Genomic DNA, 26,324 nt, shown 5'->3' with positions numbered 1-26,324 from the left:
CTCACCCCCTCACTCATCAACTTACTCACCCACTCACTCATCAACTCACTCATCCACCCACTCACCCCTCACTCACCAACTCACTAACTCACTCACTAAATCACTCACTCATTTACCACTCACTCATCAACTCACCCACTCACTCATCAACTCACTCACTCACCCACTCACTCATCAACTCACCCACTCACTCATCAACTCACTCACTCACCCACTCACTCATCAACTCACCCACTCACTCATCAACTCACTCACTCACCCACTCACTCATCAACTCACCCACTCACTCATCAACTCACTAACCCACCCACTCATTCACCCACTCATTACTCACCCACTCACCCACTCACTCACTCACTCACCCCCTCACTCACCCACTCACTCACCACTCACTCACCCACTCACTCACTCGTCAACTCACCCACTCACTCACCCCCTCACCCTCGTCACGTGGACAGCCTCCACGTGTTCAACTCGTCACGTGACAAGCGCCGTGGTCTCGTGGCGAATGACGGTTGTTGTTGTTTGTGTTGTTGTTTGTGTTGTTGTTGTTTGTGTTGTTGTTGTTTGTGTTGTTGTTGTTTGTGTTGTTGTTTGTGTTGTTGTTTGTGTTGTTGTTGTTGTTTGTGTTGTTGTTGTTTGTGTTGTTGTTGTTTGTGTTGTTGTTGTTTGTGTTGTTGTTGTTTGTATTGTTGTTTGTGTTGTTGTTGTTGTTGTTGTTGTTTGTGTTGTTGTTGTTTGTGTTGTTGTTGTTTTGTTGTTGTTTGTGTTTGTTTGTTGTTTGTGTTGTTGTTGTTGTTGTTTGTGTTGTTGTTGTTTGTGTTGTTGTTGTTTGTGTTGTTGTTTGTGTTGTTGTTTGTGTTGTTGTTTACGCTCTGGCTGCATGTGCAGCTGCAGGAGCATCAGCAGCAGCAGCGTCGTCATCATCATCAGCGTCGTCATCATCATCATCAGCGTCATCATCATCATCAGCGTCGTCATCATCAGCGTCGTCATCATCATCATCAGCAGCGTCATCATCATCATCAGCGTCATCATCATCATCAGCGTCGTCATCATCAGCGTCGTCATCATCATCATCAGCAGCGTCATCATCATCAGCAGCGTCATCATCATCATCAGCGTCATCATCATCAGCGTCATCATCATCGTCGTCGTCATCATCATCAGCGTCGTCGTCATCATCATCAGCGTCGTCATCATCAGCGTCATCATCATCATCAGCGTCGTCATCATCATCATCAGCGTCGTCATCATCAGCAGCGTCACCGTCGCCATGCGCTACCGCTTCGGGGTGGTGTGCACGGCGGGGCAGGGAGCTGCCTCCCGCCTCTGGGTGTGCGGCTCGCGGGCCGAGCTCGGCGCCTGGAGCCGCGCGGGGCCACGGAACTCGCGGAGTCCTCCACGCGCCGCGGGGGGGAGGACTCGCCTCGAGAGCCCCGCTTGTACTGGGGGGACGTGGAGATGGGGGGTGAGGAGGGTGAGGAGGAGGTGGAGAGGGTGGAGGGTGAGGAGGAGGTGGTGAGGGGTGAGGAGGGGGAGGAGAGAAAGACGCCGCTGGAGTTCTCCTACAAGTTCATCAAGACTGAGGAGAGCGCCCCGGGGCAGGTCGTGTGGGAAGGTGCGTGGTGGTGAGGCGTGTGGTGAGGCGTGTGGTGTGAGGCGTGTGGTGAGGTCCGTGTGGTGGTGAGGTGTGTGTGTGGTGAGGCGTGTGGTGAGGTGTGTGGTGGTGAGGCGTGTGGTGAGGTCCGTGTGGTGGTGAGGGTGTGTGTGTGGTGAGGCCGTGTGTGGTGAGGCGTGTGTGGTGGTGAGGTGTGTGTGGTGGTGAGGTGTGTGGTGAGGTGTGGTGGTGAGGCGTGTGGTGAGGCGTGTGGTGAGGCGTGTGGTGAGGCGTGTGGTGGTGAGGCGTGTGTGTGGTGAGGTGTGTGGTGAGGTGTGGTGGTGAGGCGTGTGGTGAGGCGTGTGGTGAGGCGTGTGGTGAGGCGTGTGGTGGTGAGGCGTGTGTGGTGGTGAGGTGTGTGGTGAGGCGTGTGGTGAGGTTGTGTGTGGTGGTGAGGCGTGTGGTGAGGCGTGTGTGGTGAGGCGTGTGGTGAGGCGTGTGTGGTGAGGCGTGTGGTGAGGCGTGTGGTGAGGTGTGTGGTGAGGCGTGTGGTGAGGTCCGTGTGGTGGTGAGGTGTGTGTGTGGTGAGGCGTGTGTGGTGAGGCGTGTGTGGTGGTGAGGTGTGTGTGGTGGTGAGGCGTGTGGTGAGGCGTGTGGTGAGGCGTGTGGTGAGGCGTGTGGTGGTGAGGCGTGTGGTGGTGAGGCGTGTGGTGGTGAGGCGTGTGGTGGTGAGGCGTGTGTGGTGGTGAGGCGTGTGGTGAGGCGTGTGTGGTGAGGCGTGTGTGGTGAGGCGTGTGTGGTGAGGCGTGTGGTGAGGCGTGTGGTGAGGCGTGTGTGGTGGTGAGGCGTGTGGTGAGGTGTGTGGTGGTGAGGCGTGTGGTGAGGCGTGTGGTGAGGCGTGTGGTGAGGCGTGTGGTGAGGCGTGTGGTGGTGAGGCGTGTGGTGAGGTGTGTGTGGTGGTGAGGCGTGTGGTGGTGAGGCGTGTGGTGAGGTGTGTGTTGAGGCGTGTGTGGTGAGGCGTGTGGTGAGGCGTGTGGTGAGGCGTGTGGTGAGGCGTGTGGTGAGGCGTGTGGTGAGGCGTGTGGTGAGGCGTGTGGTGGTGAGGCGTGTGGTGAGGCGTGTGGTGGTGAGGCGTGTGGTGAGGCGTGTGGTGGTGAGGCGTGTGGTGGTGAGGCGTGTGGTGAGGCGTGTGGTGGTGAGGCGTGTGGTGAGGTGTGTGGTGAGGTGTGTGTGAGGCGTGTGGTGGTGAGGCGTGTGGTGAGGCGTGTGGTGGTGAGGCGTGTGGTGAGGCGTGTGGTGAGGTGTGTGGTGAGGCGTGTGGTGAGGCGTGTGGTGAGGCGTGTGGTGAGGTGTGTGGTGGTGAGGTGTGTGGTGAGGCGTGTGGTGAGGCGTGTGGTGAGGTGTGTGGTGAGGCGTGTGGTGGTGAGGCGTGTGGTGAGGCGTGTGGTGGTGAGGCGTGTGGTGAGGCGTGTGGTGGTGAGGCGTGTGGTGAGGTGTGTGGTGAGGCGTGTGGTGAGGCGTGTGGTGAGAGGTGTGTGGTGGTGAGGCGTGTGGTGAGGCGTGTGGTGAGGCGTGTGGTGAGGCGTGTGGTGAGGCGTGTGGTGAGGCGTGTGGTGAGGCGTGTGGTGGTGAGGCGTGTGGTGAGGCGTGTGGTGGTGAGGCGTGTGGTGAGGCGGTGGTGGTGAGGCGTGTGGTGAGGCGTGTGGTGGTGAGGCGTGTGATGAGGCGTGTGGTGAGGTGTGTGGTGAGGCGTGTGGTGGTGAGGCGTGTGGTGAGGCGTGTGGTGGTGAGGCGTGTGGTGAGGTGTGTGGTGAGGCGTGTGGTGAGGCGTGTGGTGAGGCGTGTGGTGAGGTGTGTGGTGGTGAGGTGTGTGGTGAGGCGTGTGGTGAGGCGTGTGGTGAGGCGTGTGGTGAGGCGTGTTGGTGAGGTGGTGGTGAGGCGTGTGGTGAGGCGTGTGGTGGTGAGGCGTGTGTGAGGCGTGTGGTGGTGAGGCGTGTGTGTGAGGCGTGTGGTGAGGTGTGTGGTGAGGTGTGTGTGAGGCGTGTGGTGGTGAGGCGTGTGGTGAGGCGTGTGGTGAGGTGTGTGGTGAGGTGTGTGGTGAGGCGTGTGGTGGTGAGGCGTGTGGTGAGCGTGTGGTGGTGAGGCGTGTGGTGAGGCGTGTGGTGAGGCGTGTGGTGAGGCGTGTGGTGAGGTGTGTGGTGAGGCGTGTGGTGGTGAGGCGTGTGGTGAGGCGTGTGGTGAGGCGTGTGGTGAGGCGTGTGGTGAGGCGTGTGGTGAGGCGTGTGGTGAGGTGTGGTGAGGTGTGTGGTGAGGCGTGTGGTGGTGAGGCGTGTGGTGAGGCGTGTGGTGAGGCGTGTGGTGAGGTGTGTGGTGGTGAGGTGTGTGGTGAGGTGTGTGGTGAGGCGTGTGGTGAGGCGTGTGGTGAGGCGTGTGGTGAGGCGTGTGGTGAGGCGTGTGGTGAGGCGTGTGGTGGTGAGGCGTGTGGTGAGGCGTGTGGGTGGTGAGGCGTGTGGTGAGGTGTGTGGTGAGGTGTGTGGTGAGGCGTTGTGGGGTGAGGCGTGTGGTGAGGCGTGTGGTGGTGAGGCGTGTGGTGAGGTGTGTGGTGAGGTGTGTGGTGAGGCGTGTGGTGGTGAGGCGTGTGGTGAGGCGTGTGGTGGTGAGGCGTGTGGTGAGGCTGTGTGGTGAGGCGTGTGGTGAGGCGTGTGGTGAGGCGTGTGGTGAGGTGTGTGGTGGTGAGGTGTGTGGTGAGGCGGTGTGGTGAGGCGTGTGGTGAGGTGTGTGGTGAGGCGTGTGGTGGTGAGGTCGTGTGGTGAGGCGTGTGGTGTGTGGTGAGGCGTGTGGTGAGGCGTGTGGTGGTGTGGTGAGGCGTGTGGTGAGGCGTGTGGTGAGGTGTGTGGTGAGGCGTGTGGTGAGGCGTGTGGTGAGGTGTGTGGTGAGTGAGGTGTGTGGTGAGGCGTGTGGTGAGGCGTGTGGTGAGGCGTGTGGTGAGGCGTGTGGTGAGGTGTGTGGTGAGGCGTGTGGTGGTGAGGCGTGTGGTGAGGCGTGTGGGTGGTGAGGCGTGTGGTGAGGTGTGTGGTGAGGTGTGTGGTGAGGCGTGTGTGGTGGTGAGGCGTGTGGTGAGGCGTGTGGTGGTGAGGCGTGTGGTGAGGTGTGTGGTGAGGTGTGTGGTGAGGCGTGTGGTGGTGAGGCGTGTGGTGAGGCGTGTGGTGGTGAGGCGTGTGGTGAGGTGTGTGGTGAGGCGTGTGGTGAGGCGTGTGGGTGAGGCGTGTGTGGTGAGGCGTGTGGTGGTGAGGTGTCGTGGTGAGGCGTGTGGTGAGGCGTGTGGTGAGGCGTGTGGTGAGGTGTGTGGTGAGGCGTGTGGTGGTGAGGCGTGTGGTGAGGCGTGTGGTGAGGCGTGTGGTGAGGCGTGTGGTGAGGCGTGTGGTGAGGTGTGGTGGTGAGGTGTGTGGTGAGGCGTGTGGTGTGAGGCGTGTGGTGAGGCGTGTGGTGAGGCGTGTGGTGAGGCGTGTGGTGAGGTGTGTGGTGAGGGCTGTGTGGTGAGGCGTGTGGTGAGGCGTGTGGTGAGCGGTGGTGAGGCGTGTGGTGAGGCGTGTGGGTGAGGTGTGTGGTGAGGTGTGTGGTGAGGTGTGTGGTGAGGCGTGTGGTGGTGAGGCGTGTGGTGAGGCGTGTGGTGGTGAGGCGTGTGGTGAGGCGTGTGGTGAGGCGTGTGGTGAGGTGTGTGGTGAGGTGTGTGGTGAGGTGTGTGGTGAGGCGTGTGGTGGTGGCGTGTGGTGAGGCGTGTGGTGGTGAGGCGTGTGGTGAGGCGTGTGGTGAGGTGTGTGGTGAGGTGTGTGGTGAGGCGTGTGGTGGTGAGGCGTGTGGTGAGGCGTGTGGTGGTGAGGCGTGTGGTGAGGCGTGTGGTGAGGCGTGTGGTGAGGTGTGTGGTGAGGTGTGTGGTGAGGTGTGTGGTGAGGCGTGTGGTGGTGAGGCGTGTGGTGAGGCGTGTGGTGAGGCGTGTGGTGAGGCGTGTGGTGAGGTGTGTGGTGAGGCGTGTGGTGGTGAGGCGTGTGGTGAGGCGTGTGGTGGTGAGGCGTGTGGTGAGGCGTGTGGTGAGGTGTGTGGTGAGGCGTGTGGTGAGGCGTGTGGTGGTGAGGCGTGTGGTGAGGCGTGTGGTGGTGAGGCGTGTGGTGAGGCGTGTGGTGAGGCGTGTGGTGAGGCGTGTGGTGAGGTGTGTGGTGAGGCGTGTGGTGGTGAGGCGTGTGGTGGTGAGGCGTGTGGTGGTGAGGCGTGTGGTGGTGAGGCGTGTGGTGAGGCGTGTGGTGAGGCGTGTGGTGAGGCGTGTGGTGGTGAGGCGTGTGGTGAGGCGTGTGGTGGTGAGGCGTGTGGTGAGGCGTGTGGTGAGGCGTGTGGTGAGGCGTGTGGTGAGGTGTGTGGTGGTGAGGTGTGTGGTGGTGAGGTGTGTGGTGAGGTGTGTGGTGAGGCGTGTGTGGTGGTGTGTCCACCAAAACAATCCTCTCCCTCCCCGCGGTTAGCAGCAGAGCCATGGGGCCGGGGGGGGCGGAGGACACATTTCGATTGCCCATTCCCGTCACGGCATTTGTAGCCACCACCACAGCAGCCAACGCGGGCTCTGGACGGGTGCGAGGGGCTGGTAACCCCTCCACCTTCAATAAATTACCACAAGACCACGTTTACTTAATAAACTTGTGCCAGAGGCCCCGGGGGGGGACAGGCATCCATGACATCTCCTGGCCAATCCCCATCTGGTGAATCTCCACCCTCAGGGTTCGTCCAGAAACAATTTTAAAAAGCCACTGCGGGTGGCCACGTGAAATGTTCGAACGCTCACCGCGGAGGAGAGGCTGCCACTCCTCTGTCGGGAGCTGGACCGGTACCGCCTGGATCTCTGCGGCATTCAGGAGGTCCGGTGGACCGGCTCTGGCTCCTGCCACCATGAGGGGTGGACAGTCCTCCACTCGGGGCAGGAGACTGCCAAACAACAGGGAGTGGCTCTTCTTCTGAACAAAAAAACGACGGGGGCGTGGGAGCGTGGCGGTGAGGTGTGGGAAGCTGTAAGTCCCAGGATACTTTGGGCTCGCCTCCCCGTAAACCAGAAGCTAGGAGTGGTGGTGGTGGTTACTTATGCCCCCACCGAAGATGAACATCAATGGAGGGATACAGGCAAGGTCGATGAGTCAGATGCCTTCTATGACCTCCTGTCACAGGTGCTGGATAAAGTGGCCCCTCAGGATACAATCATCCTGTTGGGTGACTTTAATGCCCGATTGGGTCATGATCTCACAAGCGAAATGCTCAGGGCGGGTAACGTTTGTGTGCAGACTGCCCTATATGACATCATAATAACAGCCTGGACAACTGGATGGATTCCGCAGGATTGGAAGAATGCCCTGGTGGTCCCCTTCTTTAACAAATGGGACCGCACAGACTGTAACAACTACAGGGGCATCTCACTCCTCAGTGTGCCGGGAAAGGTCCTGGTAAGGATTATTCAACATCGCCTTGCTAGGCACGCTGAGGAGAGGCTTGCGGAGCCCCAATGCGGTTTCAGGAAAGGGCGGTCCTGCACAGATGCCATATTTTCTTCCCGTTTGCTACAGCAGAGGTGCAGGGAATTCCTAGAAGACCTACATCTCTGCTTTATTGACCTGGTCAAGGCCTATGCTACCATCAGTAGGCCTGGGCTCTGGGTTGTTCTTCGTGCTTTCAGTGTTTAACCAGGATGGATTGTGTGATGAGCTCACAAATCCTTGAAAGATCTGGGCAAAGTCCCATCAGTGAGCTCCTCTGGAAGGCAAGGCTGCGTTGGCTGGGCCATGTAGCCCGCATTCCCAGCCACCGCATGCCTAAACAGCTTTTGTTCGGCCGGATATAGGGGGCTAAACGGGCGCGGCACGGGCTAGAGAAGAGATGGAGTGATGTGGTACAGGAGGACGTGGAGCTGAGTGGACTTGCCGATGACTGGTACCAGCGGTGTCAAGATCGGCCTCTGTGGAGGAGGCTCGTGAAGGACGCTACTGGGCTCACAACAACGAGCGGAGCGCCGGGTGGCTAAAGCACAGCAAGTTGGCACAGTAGGGGCACAGGTGGTGCATCAGCCAGTCGTCTCGGTCATCTCGGTCAGTCGACCCGTGGCACCTGCTGGGTCTGCCCCGTGACCTCCTGCCAGCGGGCGTTCGACACTTCACGTGGCAGCCTCAAGGTGCACATGGCCTGGCACAAGCGTCGTGGTGACGTCACCGCCACTTAGTGACGAACGGCGGTTGTTGTGATGAGGTGTGGTGATGATGAGTGGCAGTAACTTCACCACACCCGATGTACTGCTACTCGCTAGCAGCACTTCTCCCCTAACAGTCTGTTCAAGGATCCTCAGGGGGAGGGGAGAGTGTGCAGAATGATGCCAATAGCCCCTCCAGGTGAGAGAGAGACGCATTACTCCCTGAACTGCTGATGACGTCGTCACTACCCCCACTGACCCCGTGACCCTCCTGTGACCTCGATGACGTCGTCACTACCCCACTGGTTCTGACCCTAACACTGACCCCGTGACCCTCCTGTAACCCCGATGACGTCGTCACTACCCCACTGGTCCTGACCCTGACACTGACCCCGTGACCCTGCTGTAACCCCGATGACGTCATCACTACCTCGCCGATCCCGTGACCCTGCTGTAACCCCGATGACGTCATCACTACCCCACTGGTCCTGACACTGACCCCGTGACCTTCCTGTGACCCCGATGACGTCATCACTATCCACCAGTCCTGACCCGCGACCCTGCTGTAACCCCGATGACGTCATCACTACCTCGCCGACCCCGTGACCCGCGACCCCCGCGACCCCCTCAGGCTGCGGGCCGGCTCACAACCGCCGGAGCCTGACCGCAGAGGAGCTGGCGGAGGCGCTGGTGGATGGCGTCGTTTGCCTCCCCATTGGCCACTGGATCGAGGAGGGTGGCCACACGGACGAGTGGAGGCACACCACCAACTTCTACCTCAACATCGCCCAGCGGCACGCCATGCACTACTCCAGGTGCCGTGCCTCCACCGCGACGTGTGGTACAGGTGTGGTGCAGGTGTGGTGCAGGTGTGGTGCAGGTGTGGTGCAGGTGTGGTGTGGTGCAGGTGTGGTGCAGGTGTGGTGCAGGTGTCATGCTACCACTCCAGGTGTAGTCCACGTGAGTCCGCGTCATTCTCCACGTGTCGCCACGTTAGTCTCCTTGAGAGACTCCTTGAGACTCCACGTGTCTCCACGTGAGTCTCCTTGAGAGACTCCTTGAGACTCCACGTGTCTCCACGTGAGTCTCCTTGAGAGACTCCTTGAGACTCCACGTGTCTCCACGTGAGTCTCCTTGAGAGACTCCTTGAGACTCCACGTGTCTCCACGTGAGTCTCCTTGAGAGACTCCTTGAGACTCCACGTGTCTCCACGTGAGTCTCCTTGAGAGACTCCTTGAGACTCCACGTGTCTCCACGTGAGTCTCCTTGAGAGACTCCTTGAGACTCCACGTGTCTCCACGTGAGTCTCCTTGAGAGACTTTTTGAGACTCCACGTGTCTCCACGTGCGTCTCCTCCCTACCTTTCCAACTACCCCCAGTGACAACCACCTCGACCCAGAGGTCGCAACCGGGTACCCGATACCCGTACCCTTCCCGATACCCGGCTACCCGTACCCGGCCGTTTGCGACCCTGGTGTGGCCGGGTACGGGTACGGGTAGCCAGGTATCGGGTAGGGTACGGGTACCCATTTGCGACCCTGGTGCGGCCGGGTACGGGTAGGCCATGAGTCACCGGTGAGTAACCGTTTGTCACTCATTTCGGGTAGGGTGCGGCTACCCGTGCCCGGCCGGGTACGGGTACGAGTACCCATTTGCGACCCTGGTGCGGCCGGGTACGGGTAAGGAATCAAAACCCGATTTAAAGCTTTCGTGACTGCAGGGATTCATCTTCTTGGTTCTTTCGGTAAAGTCACGTAGAAGGGAAGTAATAAAATAATACAAATTAAACATAATAAAATACAATTCTCACGACGAGAACAGGTCTGTCGAGAAGACAGAGTCTGTCTTCTCGACAGACCTGTTCTCCACCTGAGGACGGCTGCTTGCGTTGTGGCCGAAACGTCGTGAGAATTATTTTATTATGTTTTATTTGTATTATTTTATTATTTCCCTTCTACGTGACTCTACCGAAAGAACCAAGCAGATGAATCAAAACCCGTTTGCGACCTCTGCCTCGACCCCCACTACCTCCCACTACCTCCCCTAGAGTTCTCCCGCGGCTGTGGCTGGGCTCGTGCCCGCGGGTGCCCTCCCACGTGAGCGCGACTCTGCGCGTCGCCCTCGGGGCCACGGCCATCGTCAACCTCCAGACGGCCGAGGACGTGGAGGCCAACTCGGGGGCCTGCGCGCCCGCTACGTGCGGCTACGCGGGCACGGCTCCCCAGCGCTTGCAGGAGCTGTGCCGCAGGGAGGGAATCGCCTACGTCTGGCTCCCCACGGCCGATATGTGCACCGAGGGTGAGCGGGCCGGGGTGGGGCGGGGAGGGAGGGGGGGCTCCTTGAGACTCGCACGGGAGACTTCAACGTGAGTCTCCGTGAGACTTTACGTGAGTCCGTGAGACTCCCTGAGACTCTACGTGAGACTCCCTGATACTCTACGTGAGACTCCACGTGAGACCAAGGGAGTCTCCCCAAGACTCTACGAAACTTCTCCCCCCACCCACCCTCCCCCCACCCGCCCCGTGACCCCCCCACCCGCCCCTCCCCCCCCCTCCCCCCCCCCCCACCACGGCAGGCCGCACACAGGTGCTCCCGCAAGCCGCGTGGATTCTCCACGGCCTGCTGGCCGGCGGCCACTCGGTCTACGTCCACTGCAACGCCGGCGTGGGCCGTGCGGCCGCGGCCGTGGCCGGCTACCTGTGCCACGTGCTCGGGTGGGCCCCCCGCCGGGCGCACTACCACCTGGCGGCCCAGAGGCCCGCCGTCTACCTGGACCACGAGGCCCTGGGGAGGGCCGCCCCCGACTTCCGGCGCAAGTTCGGCGCGGCCCTCGTCCTGAGCGCGGAGGAGGCCGCCTGGGCGAGGGGCCGCACAGGGGGGGGAGGGGGGGAGGGGGGGGGGCGGGGGGGGAGGTCACGTGGGGTAGGAGGAGGAGGTCACGAGGGGTAGGGGGGGGTCACGAGGGGTAGGAGGTGGATGAGGTCACGAGGGGTAGGAGGTCACGAGGGACAGGAGGAGGTCACGAGGGGTAGGAGGATGAGGCCACGAGGGGTACGAGGAGGTCACGAGGGGTAGGAGGTCACGTGGGGTAGGAGGAGGTCACGAGGGGTAGGAGGAGGTCACGAGGGACAGGAGGAGGTAACCAGGGGTAGGAGGTCACGTGGGGTAGGAGGTCACGTGGGGTAGGAGGAGGTCACGAGGGGTAGGAGGAGGTCACGAGGGACAGGAGGAGGTCACGAGGGACAGGAGGTCACGAGGGGTAGGAGCAGGAGGTCAAGGGGAGCGTAGGAGGTCGCCCAACCACTCACCCACCACCACTCACCCACCCACACACACACCCACTCACTCACCCACCCACAACCACTCACCCACTCACCCACCCACCCACTCACCCACCCACCCACTCACCCACCCACTCACCCACCCACTCACCCACCCACCCACTCACTCACCCACCCACCACACCGCCATTGCAGTAAGTGTCAACCAAGACGTGCCAATTATGTTACGAGTCCAGCACTAAACCGGATTTTGTTCTGTGTGTGGTGTGTGTGTAGTGTGTGTGTGGTGTGTGTAGTGTGTGTAGTGTGTGTGTGGTGTGTGGGTGGTGTGTAGTGTGTCTGTGTACTGTGTCTGTGTAGTGTGTGGTGTGTAGTGTGTGTGGTGTGTAGTGTGTGTGTGGTGTGTGTGATGTGTGTGTGATGAGTGTGTGTCTGTGTAGTGTGTCTGTGTAGTGTGTGGTGTGTCTGTGTAGTGTGTCTGTGTAGTGTGTGAGTGTGGTGTGTGTGATGAGTGTGTGTCTGTGGTGTGTAGTGTGTGTTGTGTGTGGCTGTGTAGTGTGTCTGTGTAGTGTGTGTCTGTGTGTGTCTGTGTAGTGTCTGGCTGTGTGTGTCTATGTGTGTGTGTCATGTGTGTGTCTGTGTAGTGTGTGTCTGTGTGTGTGTGTGGTGTGTATAGTGTGTGTGCCGTGTCGTGTGTGTCTGTGTGCGCCGGCAGGGCGGAGGAACCGGGGCAAGGGTCACCGGTAGACCTCGTGGGGAGGCCCCCGGATCCCTTCAGAGGGTTCGAGAAGAGAGGCGGGGCCAGGACGGAGTTAGGGGCGGAGTTAGGGGCGGGGCCAGGCCACGCCTCCCTTCTCGAACCCTTCAGGGCGGCGCCGAGGGGAATAAAAGCGGTGGAGAGCGGGGAGCTCCAGGCTGCCGCTTCTGGGAGTGGTCTCACCTCCTCTCATCTCCTCTCGCCGCCGCCTCCCGATCGTCGCGTGGCCGGACAGCAGTCGGCCGCCAATGTTGACGCCGTCGACGCAACGCGGGACGGGGGGGTCGTGCCCGGGGCCGGGGCCGTGCGGCAACGTGGCCGTGAGAGGGACGGGGGGGGGGACGGAGTTGGTGGTGCGGATTTAATAAATGAGAAGACGGTGCCTCCTGCAACGACCTCGTCTCTGACGCACGCACACACACATACATACACACATACATACACACGCACGCACGCACGCATACACACGCCCGTACACACGTGCACACCACACGCACTCCACACACGTACACACACACCACACGCACACCACGCACACCACACGCACACCACCACACACACGCACACCACACACACGCCTCGAGAGAGGAGAAGAAGAGACCTCCGACACTCGGCTTGTTCGCCCCATCTAATGCCGCCCCCACCCTCCCAAACAACTCCACACGAACCTCTCCTGCGGATCGCATCGCTCACGAAAGCGCGACTCAGCGTGCGGGTTTCCACTATTTATTTTATTCACTCATTTCCCCATTGGCGTCAAGCCGTGCAGTGCCGAGCCGTGCCGTGCCGAGCCGTGCCGATCGAACGCCGCGAGACGAATGTTTTATTTCACCGGCTCAATGGGGCCACCGCTGCCACCAGCCGACAGCGGCGCTCGTGGTCACGACGACGATGACGCTGCTGCTGCTGCTGCTGGCGATGGAAGCTCAACTAATTTGCTCGCGTCGTCGTCATCATTGTCGTCAATGTCGTCATTGTCGTTATCATCATTGTCATCATCATCATCGTCGTCATCATCATTGTCATCATCGTCGTCATCGTCGTCATCATCATCGTCGTCATCGTCGTCATCGTCGTCATCATCGTCATCATCGTCGTCGTCTTCGTCATCATCGTCATCATCATTATCATCGTCATCATCGTCATCGTAGTCATCGTCATCATTGTCATCATCGTCATCATCGTCGTCGTCGTCATCGTCGTCATCGTCGTCATCATCGTCGTCGTCATCATCGTCGTCGCGTGTAAACGTATATTCGTCAGCCAAGTCCTCTGAGCCGCGTGACGCTGTTGACTCTGGAAGGTGGCAGGGAGCCCAGAGGGACCACAAATCTAATAAGTCCACTAACTCTACTCAATCTAATAAGTCCACTAACCCTACTCAATCTAATAAGTCCACTAACCCTACTCAATCTAATAAGTCCACTAACCCTACTCAATCTAATAAGTCCACTAACTCTACTCAATCTAATAAGTCCACTAACCCTACTAAATCTAATAAGTCCACTAACCCTACTAAATCTAATAAGTCCACTAACTCTACTCAATCTAATAAGTCCACTAACTCTACTCAATCTAATAAGTCCACTAACTCTACTCAATCTAATAAGTCCACTAACTCTACTCAATCTAATAAGTCCACTAACTCTACTCAATCTAATAAGTCCACTAACTCTACTCAATCTAATAAGTCCACTAACTATACTCAATCTAATAAGTCCACTAACTCTACTCAATCTAATAAGTCCACTAACCCTACTCAATCTAATAAGTCCACTAACTCTACTCAATCTAATAAGTCCACTAACTCTACTCAATCTAATAAGTCCACTAACCCTACTCAATCTAATAAGTCCACTAACTCTACTCAATCTAATAAGTCCACTAACTCTACTCAATCTAATAAGTCCACTAACTCTACTCAATCTAATAAGTCCACTAACTCTACTCAATCTAATAAGTCCACTAACCCTACTCAATCTAATAAGTCCACTAACTCTACTCAATCTAATAAGTCCACTAACTCTACTAAATCTAATAAGTCCACTAACCCTACTCAATCTAATAAGTCCACTAACTCTACTCAATCTAATAAGTCCACTAACTCTACTCAATCTAATAAGTCCACTAACCCTACTCAATCTAATAAGTCCACTAACTCTACTCAATCTAATAAGTCCACTAACTCTACTCAATCTAATAAGTCCACTAACCCTACTCAATCTAATAAGTCCACTAACTCTACTCAATCTAATAAGTCCACTAACTCTACTCAATCTAATAAGTCCACTAACTCTACTCAATCTAATAAGTCCACTAACCCTACTCAATCTAATAAGTCCACTAACTCTACTCAATCTAATAAGTCCACTAACTCTACTCAATCTAATAAGTCCACTAACCCTACTCAATCTAATAAGTCCACTAACTCTACTCAATCTAATAAGTCCACTAACTCTACTCAATCTAATAAGTCCACTAACTCTACTCAATCTAATAAGTCCACTAACCCTACTCAATCTAATAAGTCCACTAACTCTACTCAATCTAATAAGTCCACTAACTCTACTCAATCTAATAAGTCCACTAACCCTACTCAATCTAATAAGTCCACTAACCCTACTCAATCTAATAAGTCCACTAACCCTACTCAATCTAATAAGTCCACTAACTCTACTCAATCTAATAAGTCCACTAACCCTACTCAATCTAATAAGTCCACTAACTCTACTCAATCTAATAAGTCCACTAACTCTACTCAATCTAATAAGTCCACTAACCCTACTCAATCTAATAAGTCCACTAACTCTACTCAATCTAATAAGTCCACTAACCCTACTCAATCTAATAAGTCCACTAACCCTACTCAATCTAATAAGTCCACTAACCCTACTCAATCTAATAAGTCCACTAACCCTACTCAATCTAATAAGTCCACTAACTCTACTCAATCTAATAAGTCCACTAACTCTACTCAATCTAATAAGTCCACTAACCCTACTCAATCTAATAAGTCCACTAACCCTACTCAATCTAATAAGTCCACTAACCCTACTCAATCTAATAAGTCCACTAACTCTACTCAATCTAATAAGTCCACTAACTCTACTCAATCTAATAAGTCCACTAACCCTACTCAATCTAATAAGTCCACTAACCCTACTCAATCTAATAAGTCCACTAACCCTACTCAATCTAATAAGTCCACTAACTCTACTCAATCTAATAAGTCCACTAACCCTACTCAATCTAATAAGTCCACTAACTCTACTCAATCTAATAAGTCCACTAACTCTACTCAATCTAATAAGTCCACTAACCCTACTCAATCTAATAAGTCCACTAACCCTACTCAATCTAATAAGTCCACTAACCCTACTCAATCTAATAAGTCCACTAACTCTACTCAATCTAATAAGTCCACTAACTCTACTCAATCTAATAAGTCCACTAACTCTACTCAATCTAATAAGTCCACTAACTCTACTCAATCTAATAAGTCCACTAACCCTACTCAATCTAATAAGTCCACTAACTCTACTCAATCTAATAAGTCCACTAACTCTACTCAATCTAATAAGTCCACTAACTCTACTCAATCTAATGAGTCCACTAACCCTACTCAATCTAATAAGTCCACTAACTCTACTCAATCTAATAAGTCCACTAACTCTACTCAATCTAATAAGTCCACTAACCCTACTCAATCTAATAAGTCCACTAACTCTACTCAATCTCAGACCGCAACGCAAACAGCAGCAGCAGCAGCAACAGGCGTCGTCAGGGGCGGGATGGAACCCACGACCTCCTGTAGACCCGGCGAGGCAATCAACATCTCCACGCACAGTGAGACACACAGACGCACAGTGAGACACACAGTGAGGCTCACAGACACACAGACACACAGTGAGACACACAGACGCACAGTGAGACACACAGTGAGACTCACAGACACACAGACACACAGTGAGACACAGACGCACAGTGAGACACACAGACACACAGACACACGCACAGTGAGTCTCTGTGTGAGTCTCTGTGTGAGTCTCTCTGTGAGTCTCTCTGTGTGAGTCTCTGTGTGAGTCTCTGTGTGATTCTCTCTGCGTGAGTCTCTGTGTGAGTCTCTGTGTGAATCTCTGTGTGAGTCTCTCTGTGTGAGTCTCTGTGTGAGTCTCTGTGTGAGTCTCTGTGTGATTCTCTCTGTGTGAGTCTCTGTGTGAGTCTCTGTGTGAGTCTCTCTGTGTGAGTCTCTCTGTGTGAGTCTCTGTGTGAGTCTCTGTGTGAGTCTCTGTGTGAGTCTCTCTGTGTGAGTCTCTGTGTGAGTCTCTGTGTGAGTCTCTCTGTGTGAGTCTCTCTGTGTGAATCTCTCTGTGTGAGTCTCTCTGTGTGAGTCTCTCTGTGTGAGTCTCTGAGTGAGTCTCTGAGTGAGTCTCTGTGTGAGTCTCTGTGTGAGTCTCTCTGTGTGAGTCTCTGTGTGAGTCTCTGTGTGTGAGTCTCTGTGTGTGAGTCTCTGTGTGTGAGTCTCTGTGTGAGTCTCTGTGTGAGTCTCTGTGTGAATCTCTCTGTGTGAGTCTCTCTGTGAGTCTCTGTGTGAGTCTCTCTGTGTGAGTCTCTGTGTGAGTCTCTGTGTGAGTCTCTCTGTGAGTCTCTGTGTGAGTCTCTGTGTGAGTCTCTGTGTGAGTCTCTGTGTGTGAGTCTCTGTGTGAGTCTCTGTGTGAGTCTCTGTGTGAATCTCTCTTGTGTGAGTCTCTCTGTGAGTCTCTGTGTGAGTCTCTCTGTGTGAGTCTCTGTGTGAGTCTCTGTGTGAGTCTCTCTGTGAGTCTCTGTGTGAGTCTCTGTGTGTGAGTCTCTGTGTGTGAGTCTCTGTGTGAATCTCTCTGTGAGTCTCTGTGTGAGTCTCTGTGTGAGTCTCTCTGTGTGAGTCTCTGTGTGAGTCTCTGTGTGAGTCTCTGAGTGAGTCTCTGTGTGAGTCTCTGTGTGAGTCTCTGTGTGTGAGTCTCTGTGTGTGAGTCTCTGTGTGAGTCTCTGTGTGAGTCTCTATGTGTGAGTCTCTGTGTGAGTCTCTGTGTGAGTCTCTGTGTGAGTCTCTGTGTGAGTCTCTGTGTGAGTCTCTCTGTGTGAGTCTCTGTGTGAGTCTCTGTGTGAGTCTCTGTGTGAGTCTCTGTGTGAGTCTCTGTGTGTGAGTCTCTGTGTGTGAGTCTCTGTGTGTGAGTCTCTGTGTGAGTCTCTGTGTGAGTCTCTGAGTGAGTCTCTGTGTGAGTCTCTGTGTGAGTCTCTGTGTGAGTCTCTGTGTGTGAGTCTCTGTGTGTGAGTCTCTGTGTGAGTCTCTGTGTGAGTCTCTGTGTGAGTCTCTATGTGTGAGTCTCTGTGTGAGTCTGTGTGAGTCTCTGTGTGAGTCTCTGTGTGAGTCTCTCTGTGTGAGTCTCTCTGTGTGAGTCTGTGTGAGTCTCTGTGTGAGTCTCTGTGTGAGTCTCTGTGTGAGTCTCTGTGTGAGTCTCTGTGTGAGTCTCTGTGTGAGTCTCTGTGTGTGAGTCTCTGTGTGTGAGTCTCTGTGTGAGTCTCTGTGTGTGAGTCTCTGTGTGTGAGTCTCTGTGTGTGAGTCTCTCTGTGTGAGTCTCTGTGTGTGAGTCTCTGTGTGAGTCTCTCTGTGTGAGTCTCTGTGTGTGAGTCTCTGTGTGTGAGTCTCTGTGTGAGTCTCTGTGTGAGTCTCTGTGTGAGTCTCTGTGTGAGTCTCTCTGTGAGTCTCTCTGTGTGAGTCTCTGAGTGAGTCTCTGTGTGAGTCTCTGTGTGAGTCTGTGTGAGTCTCTGTGTGTGAGTCTCTGTGTGTGAGTCTCTGTGTGAGTCTGAGTGAGTTTCTGTGTGAGTCTCTGTGTGAGTCTCTGTGTGTGAGTCTCTGTGTGAGTCTCTGTGTGTGAGTCTCTGTGTGAGTCTCTCTGTGTGAGTCTCTCTGTGTGAGTCACAATGAGTCTCCGCGTGAGAGAGCCTCCGCATGAGAGGACCTCCGCGTGAGAGGACCTCCGCGTGAGAGAACCTCCGCGTGAGAGAGTCTCCGCGTGAGAGAGCCTCCGCGTGAGGGACCTCCGCGCGAGAGAACCTCCGCGCGAGAGAACCTCCGCGCGAGAGAGCCTCCGCGTGAGAGGACCTCCGCGTGAGGGAACCTCCGCGTGAGAGAACCTCTGCGTGAGAGAGCCTCCGCGTGAGAGAGCCTCCGCGTGAGGGAACCTCCGCGCGAGAGAGCCTCCGCGCGAGAGAACCTCCGCGTGAGAGAGCCTCCGCGTGAGAGAACCTCCGCGTGAGAGAACCTCCGCGTGAGGGAGCCTCCGCGTGAGAGAGCCTCCGCGTGAGGACCTCCGCGTGAGAGAGCCTCCGCGTGTTGGGCAGGAGATGGGGCAGTGTCAGGGTGAATACTGCGTGGATATTAATACTGACTTCTTGTTGCGGATATGGGGGGGGGGGGGCAGCTGAGTGAGATAGGGGGGCAGCAGTTGAGGGGGGCAGCTGGGGGGGGCAGCAGCTGGGGGCAGCTGGGGGGGCAGCAGCTGGGGGGGGCAGCAGCTGAGGGTGTCTAGGTGAGTCCCATCTCTTCAAGGACCCCGCGGCTTGCAGCTTCGTTATCCTGGGCAGGAGACAAAAAAAAAACACAGTCAGTCAGTCAGTCACACATACAGTCACACACACACAGTCACACACACACAGTCAGTCACACAGTCAGTCACACATACAGTCACACACACACAGTCAGTCACACAGTCAGTCAGTCACACATACAGTCACACACAGTCAGTCACACAGTCAGTCACACAGTCAGTCACACACACACCACACACACACCACACACACCACACACACACCACACACAGACACACACACCACACACACACCACACACAGACACACACACCACACACACACACACCACACACACCACACACACACACAGACACACACACACACCACACACACACACCACACACACACACCACACACACACACCACACACACACACCACACACACACCACACACACACACAGAAGGTAGATGGAACAAGATTGAGGATGGAGGAGGTGGAGGTGGAGGTGGAGGAGGAGGTGGAGGAGGAGGAGGAGGAGGAGGTGGAGGAGGAGGAGGAGGAGGTGGTGGAGGAGGAGGTGGAGGAGGAGGAGGAGGAGGTGGAGGAGGAGGTGGAGGAGGAGGAGGAGGAGGAGGTGGAGGAGGTGGAGGAGGAGGAGGAGGAGGAGGCTTAGCAGGAGTATGGAAGACACGAGACAGAGGAATGGGGTGAGTCGATACTACCCCCCCCACTGACATCATCATCATCACCAGCAGCAGCAGCAGCATCATCATCACCAGCAGCATCATCATCATCACCAGCATCATCATCACCAGCAGCAGCATCAGCAGCATCACCAGCAGTAGCATCATCATCATCAGCCGTATCAGCCGTAGCATCAGCAGTAGCATCAGCAGCATCACCAGCAGTAGCATCACCAGCAGCATCATCATCATCAGCCGTATCAGCCGTAGCATCAGCAGTAGCATCAGCATCATCACCAGCAGTAGCATCAGCAGTAGCATCATCATCATCAGCCGTATCAGCCGTAGCATCAGCAGTAGCATCAGCATCATCACCAGCAGTAGCATCAGCAGTAGCATCATCATCATCAGCCGTATCAGCCGTAGCATCAGCAGTAGCATCAGCATCATCACCAGCAGTAGCATCAGCAGTAGCATCATCATCATCAGCCGTATCAGCCGTAGCATCAGCAGTAGCATCAGCAGCATCACCAGCAGCATCATCACCAGCAGCATCATCATCACCAGCAGTAGCATCATCATCATCAGCCGTAGCATCAGCAGTAGCATCAGCAGTGTGTGCAATCTTTGACCTCTGCCGACGACCTCCACCCACGACCCCACGACCCCACGACCTCCACCAACGACCCCGCGACCTCCACCCACGACCCCACGACCTCCTGTGACCTCCACAGACGACCCCGCAACCTCCACCGACGACCCCGCGACCTCCACCCACGACCCCGCGACCTCCACCAACTACCCCGCAACCTCCACAGACGACCCCGCGACCTCCACCAACTACTCCGTGACCTCCACCCACGACCCCGCGACCTCCACCCACGACCCCGCGACCTCCACCCACGACCTCCACCGACGACCCCGCGACCTCCACCCACGACCCCGCGACCTCCACCCACGACCCTGCGACCTCCACCCACGACCCCGCAACCTCCACCCACGACCCCGCGACCTCCACCAACTACCCCGCGACCTCCACCCACGACCCCGCGACCTCCACCCACGACCCCGCGACCTCCACCCACGACCCCGCGACCCCGTGGGGGTCACCTCCTGGAGCTGGTCCGCCAGTTCGATGGCCTTGAGGACGTCCTTCTTGGAGGTCTCCTGCACCTCCCCTCCGAGCAGGAACTCGTCCAGGATGTAGTAGGCCTTCTCGAAGTTGAAGATGATGTCCAGCTCGCACACCTGGCAACGCGGCGGCGGCGGTGTGGGTCGTCGCCAGGTGACAGCGACAGCAGCAGCAGCAGCAGCAACATCAACAACATCAACAACATCAACAGCAACAACATCAACAACATCAACAACAGCAGCAGCAATAACATCATCAACAGCAGCAGCAACATCATCAACAGCAGCAGCAACATCATCAACAACATCAACAACATCAACAACGTCAACAACGTCAACAACATCAACAACATCAACAACAGCAGCAGCAACAACATCAACATCAACAACATCAACAACATCAACAACAGCAGCAGCAATAACATCAACATCATCAACATCATCAACAACATCATCAACAGCAGCAGCAACATCATCAACAGCAGCAGCAACATCATCAACAACATCAACAACATCAACAACGTCAACAACGTCAACAACATCAACAACATCAACAACAGCAGCAGCAACAACATCAACATCAACAACATCAACAACATCAACAACATCAACAACAGCAGCAGCAATAACATCAACAACAGCAGCAGCAACAACATCAACAGCAACAACATCAACAACATCAACAACGTCAACAACAGCAGCAGCAACAACATCAACAACAGCAACATCAACAACAGCAGCAACATCAACAACAGCAGCAACATCAACAACGTCAACAACATCAACAACATCAACAACGTCAACAACAGCAGCAACAACAACATCAACAACAGCAGCAACATCAGCAGCATCAACAACATCAACAACGTCAACAACATCAACAACGTCAACAACAGCAGCAACAACATCAACAACAGCAACAACATCAACAACATCAACAACAGCAGCAACATCAACAACATCAACAACGTCAACAACATCAACAACGTCAACAACATCATCAACATCAACAACATCAGCAACATCAACATCATCAACAGCAGCAGCAGCAGCAGCAACATCAACATCAACATCATCAACATCATCAACATCAACAGCAGCAGCAACATCAACATCAACATCAACAACAGCAGCAGCAACATCAACATCATCAACATCATCAACATCAACAGCAGCAGCAACATCAACATCAACATCAACAACAGCAGCAGCAACATCAACATCAACATCAACAACATCAACATCAACAACAGCAGCAGCAACATCAACATCAACATCAACAACAGCAGCAGCAACATCAACATCATCAACATCATCAACATCATCAACATCAACAGCAGCAGCAACATCAACATCATCAACATCAACATCATCATCATCAACATCAACAGCAGCAGCAACATCAACATCATCAACAGCAGCAGCAACATCAACAACATCATCAACATCAACATCAGCAGCAGCAACATCAACATCAACATCAACATCATCAACAGCAACATCAACATCAACAACATCAACATCAACATCAACAACAGCAGCAGCAGCAGCAACATCAACAACATCATCAACATCAACATCATCAACATCAACATCAACATCAACATCAACATCAGCAGCAGCAGCAGCAACATCAACATCAACATCATCAACAGCAACATCAACATCAACAACATCAACAGCAGCAGCAGCAGCAACATCAACATCATCAACAGCAACATCAACATCAACAACAGCAGCAGCATCAACAACATCAACAGCAGCAGCAACATCAACATCAACATCAACAGCATCAACATCAACAGCAGCAACATCAACAACATCAACAACATCAACAACAGCAGCAGCAACAACATCAACAGCAGCAGCAACATCAACATCATCAACAGCAGCAGCAACAACATCAACAACAGCAGCAACATCAACAACATCAACAACGTCAACAACATCAACAACATCAACAGCAGCAGCAACATCAACATCAACAGCAGCAGCAACAACATCAACATCATCAACAGCAGCAGCAACATCAACATCAACAACATCAACATCATCAACAGCAGCAGCAACAACATCAACAACAGCAGCAACATCAACAACATCAACAACGTCAACAACATCAACAACATCAACAGCAGCAGCAACATCAACATCAACAGCAGCAGCAGCAACATCAACAACATCAACAGCAGCAGCAACATCAACAACATCAACAGCAGCAGCAACATCAACAACATCAACAGCAGCAGCAACATCAACAACATCAACAGCAGCAGCAACATCAACAACATCAACAGCAGCAACAACATCAACAACATCAACAGCAGCAGCAACATCAACAACATCAACAGCAGCAGCAACATCAACAACATCAACAGCAGCAGCAACATCAACAACATCAACAGCAGCAGCAACATCAACAACATCAACAGCAGCAACAACATCAACAACATCAACAGCAGCAGCAACATCAACAACATCAACAGCAGCAGCAACATCAACAACATCAACAGCAGCAACAACATCAACAACATCATCAACAGCAGCAACAACATCAACATCATCAACAGCAGCAACAACATCAACAACATCAACAGCAGCAACAACATCAACAACATCAACAGCAGCAACAACATCAACAACATCATCAACAGCAGCAACATCAACAACATCAACAGCAGCAACAACATCAACAACATCAACAGCAGCAACAACATCAACAACATCATCAACAGCAGCAACAACATCAACAACATCAACAGCAGCAGCAACATCAACAACATCAACAGCAGCAACAACATCAACAACATCAACAGCAGCAACAACATCAACAACATCAACAGCAGCAACAACATCAACAACATCAACAACATCATCAACAACATCAACAACATCAACAGCAGCAGCAACATCAACAACATCAACAGCAGCAACAACATCAACAACATCAACAGCAGCAACAACATCAACAACATCATCAACAGCAGCAACAACATCAACAACATCAACAGCAGCAGCAACATCAACAACATCAACAGCAGCAGCAACAACATCAACAACATCAACAACATCAACATCAACAGCAGCAGCAACAACATCAACAACATCAACAACATCAACAACATCAACAACATCAACAACATCAACATCATCAACAACATCAACAACATCAACAACATCAACAACATCAACAACATCAACAACATCAACAACATCAACAACATCAACATCATCAACAGCAGCAACAACATCAACAACATCAACAGCAGCAGCAACATCAACAACATCAACAGCAGCAGCAACAACATCAACAGCAGCAACAACATCAACATCAACAGCAGCAGCAACAACATCAACAACATCAACAACATCAACAACATCAACAGCAGCAGCAACAACATCAACATCATCAACAGCAGCAGCAACAACATCAACAACATCAACAACATCAACAGCAGCAGCAACAACATCAACATCATCAACAGCAGCAGCAACATCAACATCAACAACATCAACAGCAGCAGCAGCAACATCAACATCAACAACATCAACAGCAGCAGCAGCAACATCAACATCAACAACATCAACAGCAGCAGCAACATCAACAACATCAACAGCAGCAGCAGCAACATCAACATCAACAACATCAACAGCAGCAGCAGCAACATCAACATCAACAACATCAACAGCAGCAGCAACATCAACAACATCAACAGCAGCAGCAACATCAACAACATCAACAGCAGCATCAGCAACATCAACAACATCAACAGCAGCAGCAACATCAACAACATCAACAGCAGCAGCAACATCAACAACATCAACAGCAGCAGCAACATCAACAACATCAACAGCAACATCAGCAGCAACACCAATAACATCATCAGCAGCAGTATCAGCATCATCAATAACATCATCAGCAGCAGCAACATCATCAATAACATCATCATCAGCAGCATCATCAATAACATCATGATCAGCAGCATCATCAATAACATCATCATCAGCAGCATCATCAATAACATCATCAGCAACATCAACAACACCTCTCCCACACACACAGACAAAGGTCCCCTGTGTAGCCTCTGACAGGCTGCAGGGGCAAGTGCTGTGAGCAGCGAGCAGCAGCCAATGGGTCCCAGCCCTGGTCCTGAGTGTGGTAAACAGCTGAGTGTGGTAAACAGCTGAGTGTGGTAAACAGCTGAGTGTGGTAAACAGCTGAGTGTGGTAAACAGCTGATCGTGGTAAACAGCTGAGTGTGGTAAACAGCTGAGTGTGGTAAACAGCTGAGTGTGGTAAACAGCTGAGTGTGGTAAACAGCTGATCGTGGTAAACAGCTGAGTGTGGTAAACAGCTGAGTGTGGTAAACAGCTGAGTGTGGTAAACAGCTGAGTGTGGTAAACAGCTGATCGTGGTAAACAGCTGAGTGTGGTAAACAGCTGAGTGTGGTAAACAGCTGAGTGTGGTAAACAGCTGAGTGTGGTAAACAGCTGAGTGTGGTAAACAGCTGAGTGTGGTAAACAGCTGATCGTGGTAAACAGCTGAGTGTGGTAAACAGCTGAGTGTGGTAAACAGCTGAGTGTGGTAAACAGCTGAGTGTGGTAAACAGCTGAGTGTGGTAAACAGCTGAGTGTGGTAAACAGCTGAGTGTGGTAAACAGCTGAGTGTGGTAAACAGCTGATCGTGGTAAACAGCTGATCGTGGTAAACAGCTGATCGTGGTAAACAGCTGATCGTGGTAAACAGCTGAGTGTGGTAAACAGCTGAGTGTGGTAAACAGCTGAGTGTGGTAAACAGCTGAGTGTGGTAAACAGCTGAGTGTGGTAAACAGCTGAGTGTGGTAAACAGCTGAGTGTGGTAAACAGCTGATCGTGGTAAACAGCTGATCGTGGTAAACAGCTGAGTGTGGTAAACAGCTGAGTGTGGTAAACAGCTGATCGTGGTAAACAGCTGAGTGTGGTAAACAGCTGAGTGTGGTAAACAGCTGAGTGTGGTAAACAGCTGAGTGTGGTAAACAGCTGAGTGTGGTAAACAGCTGAGTGTGGTAAACAGCTGAGTGTGGTAAACAGCTGAGTGTGGTAAACAGCTGAGTGTGGTAAACAGCTGAGTGTGGTAAACAGCTGAGTGTGGTAAACAGCTGAGTGTGGTAAACAGCTGAGTGTGGTAAACAGCTGAGTGAGGTAAACAGCTGAGTGTGGTAAACAGCTGATCGTGGTAAACAGCTGAGTGTGGTAAACAGCTGAGTGTGGTAAACAGCTGAGTGTGGTAAACAGCTGAGTGTGGTAAACAGCTGAGTGTGGTAAACAGCTGAGTGTGGTAAACAGCTGAGTGTGGTAAACAGCTGATCGTGGTAAACAGCTGAGTGTGGTAAACAGCTGAGTGTGGTAAACAGCTGATCGTGGTAAACAGCTGAGTGTGGTAAACAGCTGAGTGTGGTAAACAGCTGAGTGTGGTAAACAGCTGAGTGTGGTAAACAGCTGAGTGTGGTAAACAGCTGATCGTGGTAAACAGCTGATCGTGGTAAACAGCTGAGTGTGGTAAACAGCTGAGTGTGGTAAACAGCTGAGTGTGGTAAACAGCTGATCGTGGTAAACAGCTGAGTGTGGTAAACAGCTGAGTGTGGTAAACAGCTGATCGTGGTAAACAGCTGAGTGTGGTAAACAGCTGAGTGTGGTAAACAGCTGATCGTGGTAAACAGCTGAGTGTGGTAAACAGCTGATCGTGGTAAACAGCTGATCGTGGTAAACAGCTGAGTGTGGTAAACAGCTGAGTGTGGTAAACAGCTGATCGTGGTAAACAGCTGAGTGTGGTAAACAGCTGAGTGTGGTAAACAGCTGATCGTGGTAAACAGCTGAGTGTGGTAAACAGCTGAGTGTGGTAAACAGCTGAGTGTGGTAAACAGCTGATCGTGGTAAACAGCTGAGTGTGGTAAACAACTGATCGTGGTAAACAGCTGAGTGTGGTAAACATGGCTGAGTGAGGTAAACAGCTGAGTGTGGTAAACAGCTGAGTGTGGTAAACAGCTGATCGTGGTAAACAGCTGATCGTGGTAAACAGCTGAGTGTGGTAAACAGCTGAGTGTGGTAAA

The 26,324-nt window shown here is 53.4% G+C and overlaps 2 protein-coding genes across 2 annotated transcripts in view; one reads left to right on the top strand and one right to left on the bottom strand.

The window, feature by feature from the left end:
- Positions 1-1,315: 1,315 nt before the first annotated feature.
- Positions 1,316-10,763, top strand: EPM2A (EPM2A glucan phosphatase, laforin; the record flags this gene model as incomplete). Its single annotated transcript, XM_078885425.1, has 4 exons — positions 1,316-1,621; positions 8,446-8,629; positions 9,862-10,112; positions 10,390-10,763. Coding segments are annotated over 4 exons (1,115 nt in total), but the record flags the coding sequence as incomplete, so codon positions are not given.
- A 7,472-nt stretch (positions 10,764-18,235) lies between these two features.
- Positions 18,236-26,324, bottom strand: part of LOC144955088 (AP-1 complex subunit sigma-2-like) — a 17,304-nt gene continuing 9,215 nt past the window's right edge. The window contains exons 5-6 of the mRNA XM_078885424.1: positions 20,217-20,354; positions 18,236-18,468 (exon numbers count right to left, since the gene is read on the bottom strand). Coding sequence (XP_078741550.1) covers positions 18,418-18,468; positions 20,217-20,354 — 189 coding nt within the window. The 3' untranslated portion in view covers positions 18,236-18,417. The remainder of the gene's footprint in view (positions 18,469-20,216; positions 20,355-26,324) is intronic.

The sequence above is a fragment of the Lampetra fluviatilis genome, unplaced genomic scaffold (assembly GCF_964198595.1).
Source record: "Lampetra fluviatilis unplaced genomic scaffold, kcLamFluv1.1 SCAFFOLD_711, whole genome shotgun sequence".
NCBI classification, from domain to species: domain Eukaryota; kingdom Metazoa; phylum Chordata; class Hyperoartia; order Petromyzontiformes; family Petromyzontidae; genus Lampetra; species Lampetra fluviatilis.
This window is presented reverse-complemented; position numbering and strand designations above follow the sequence as displayed.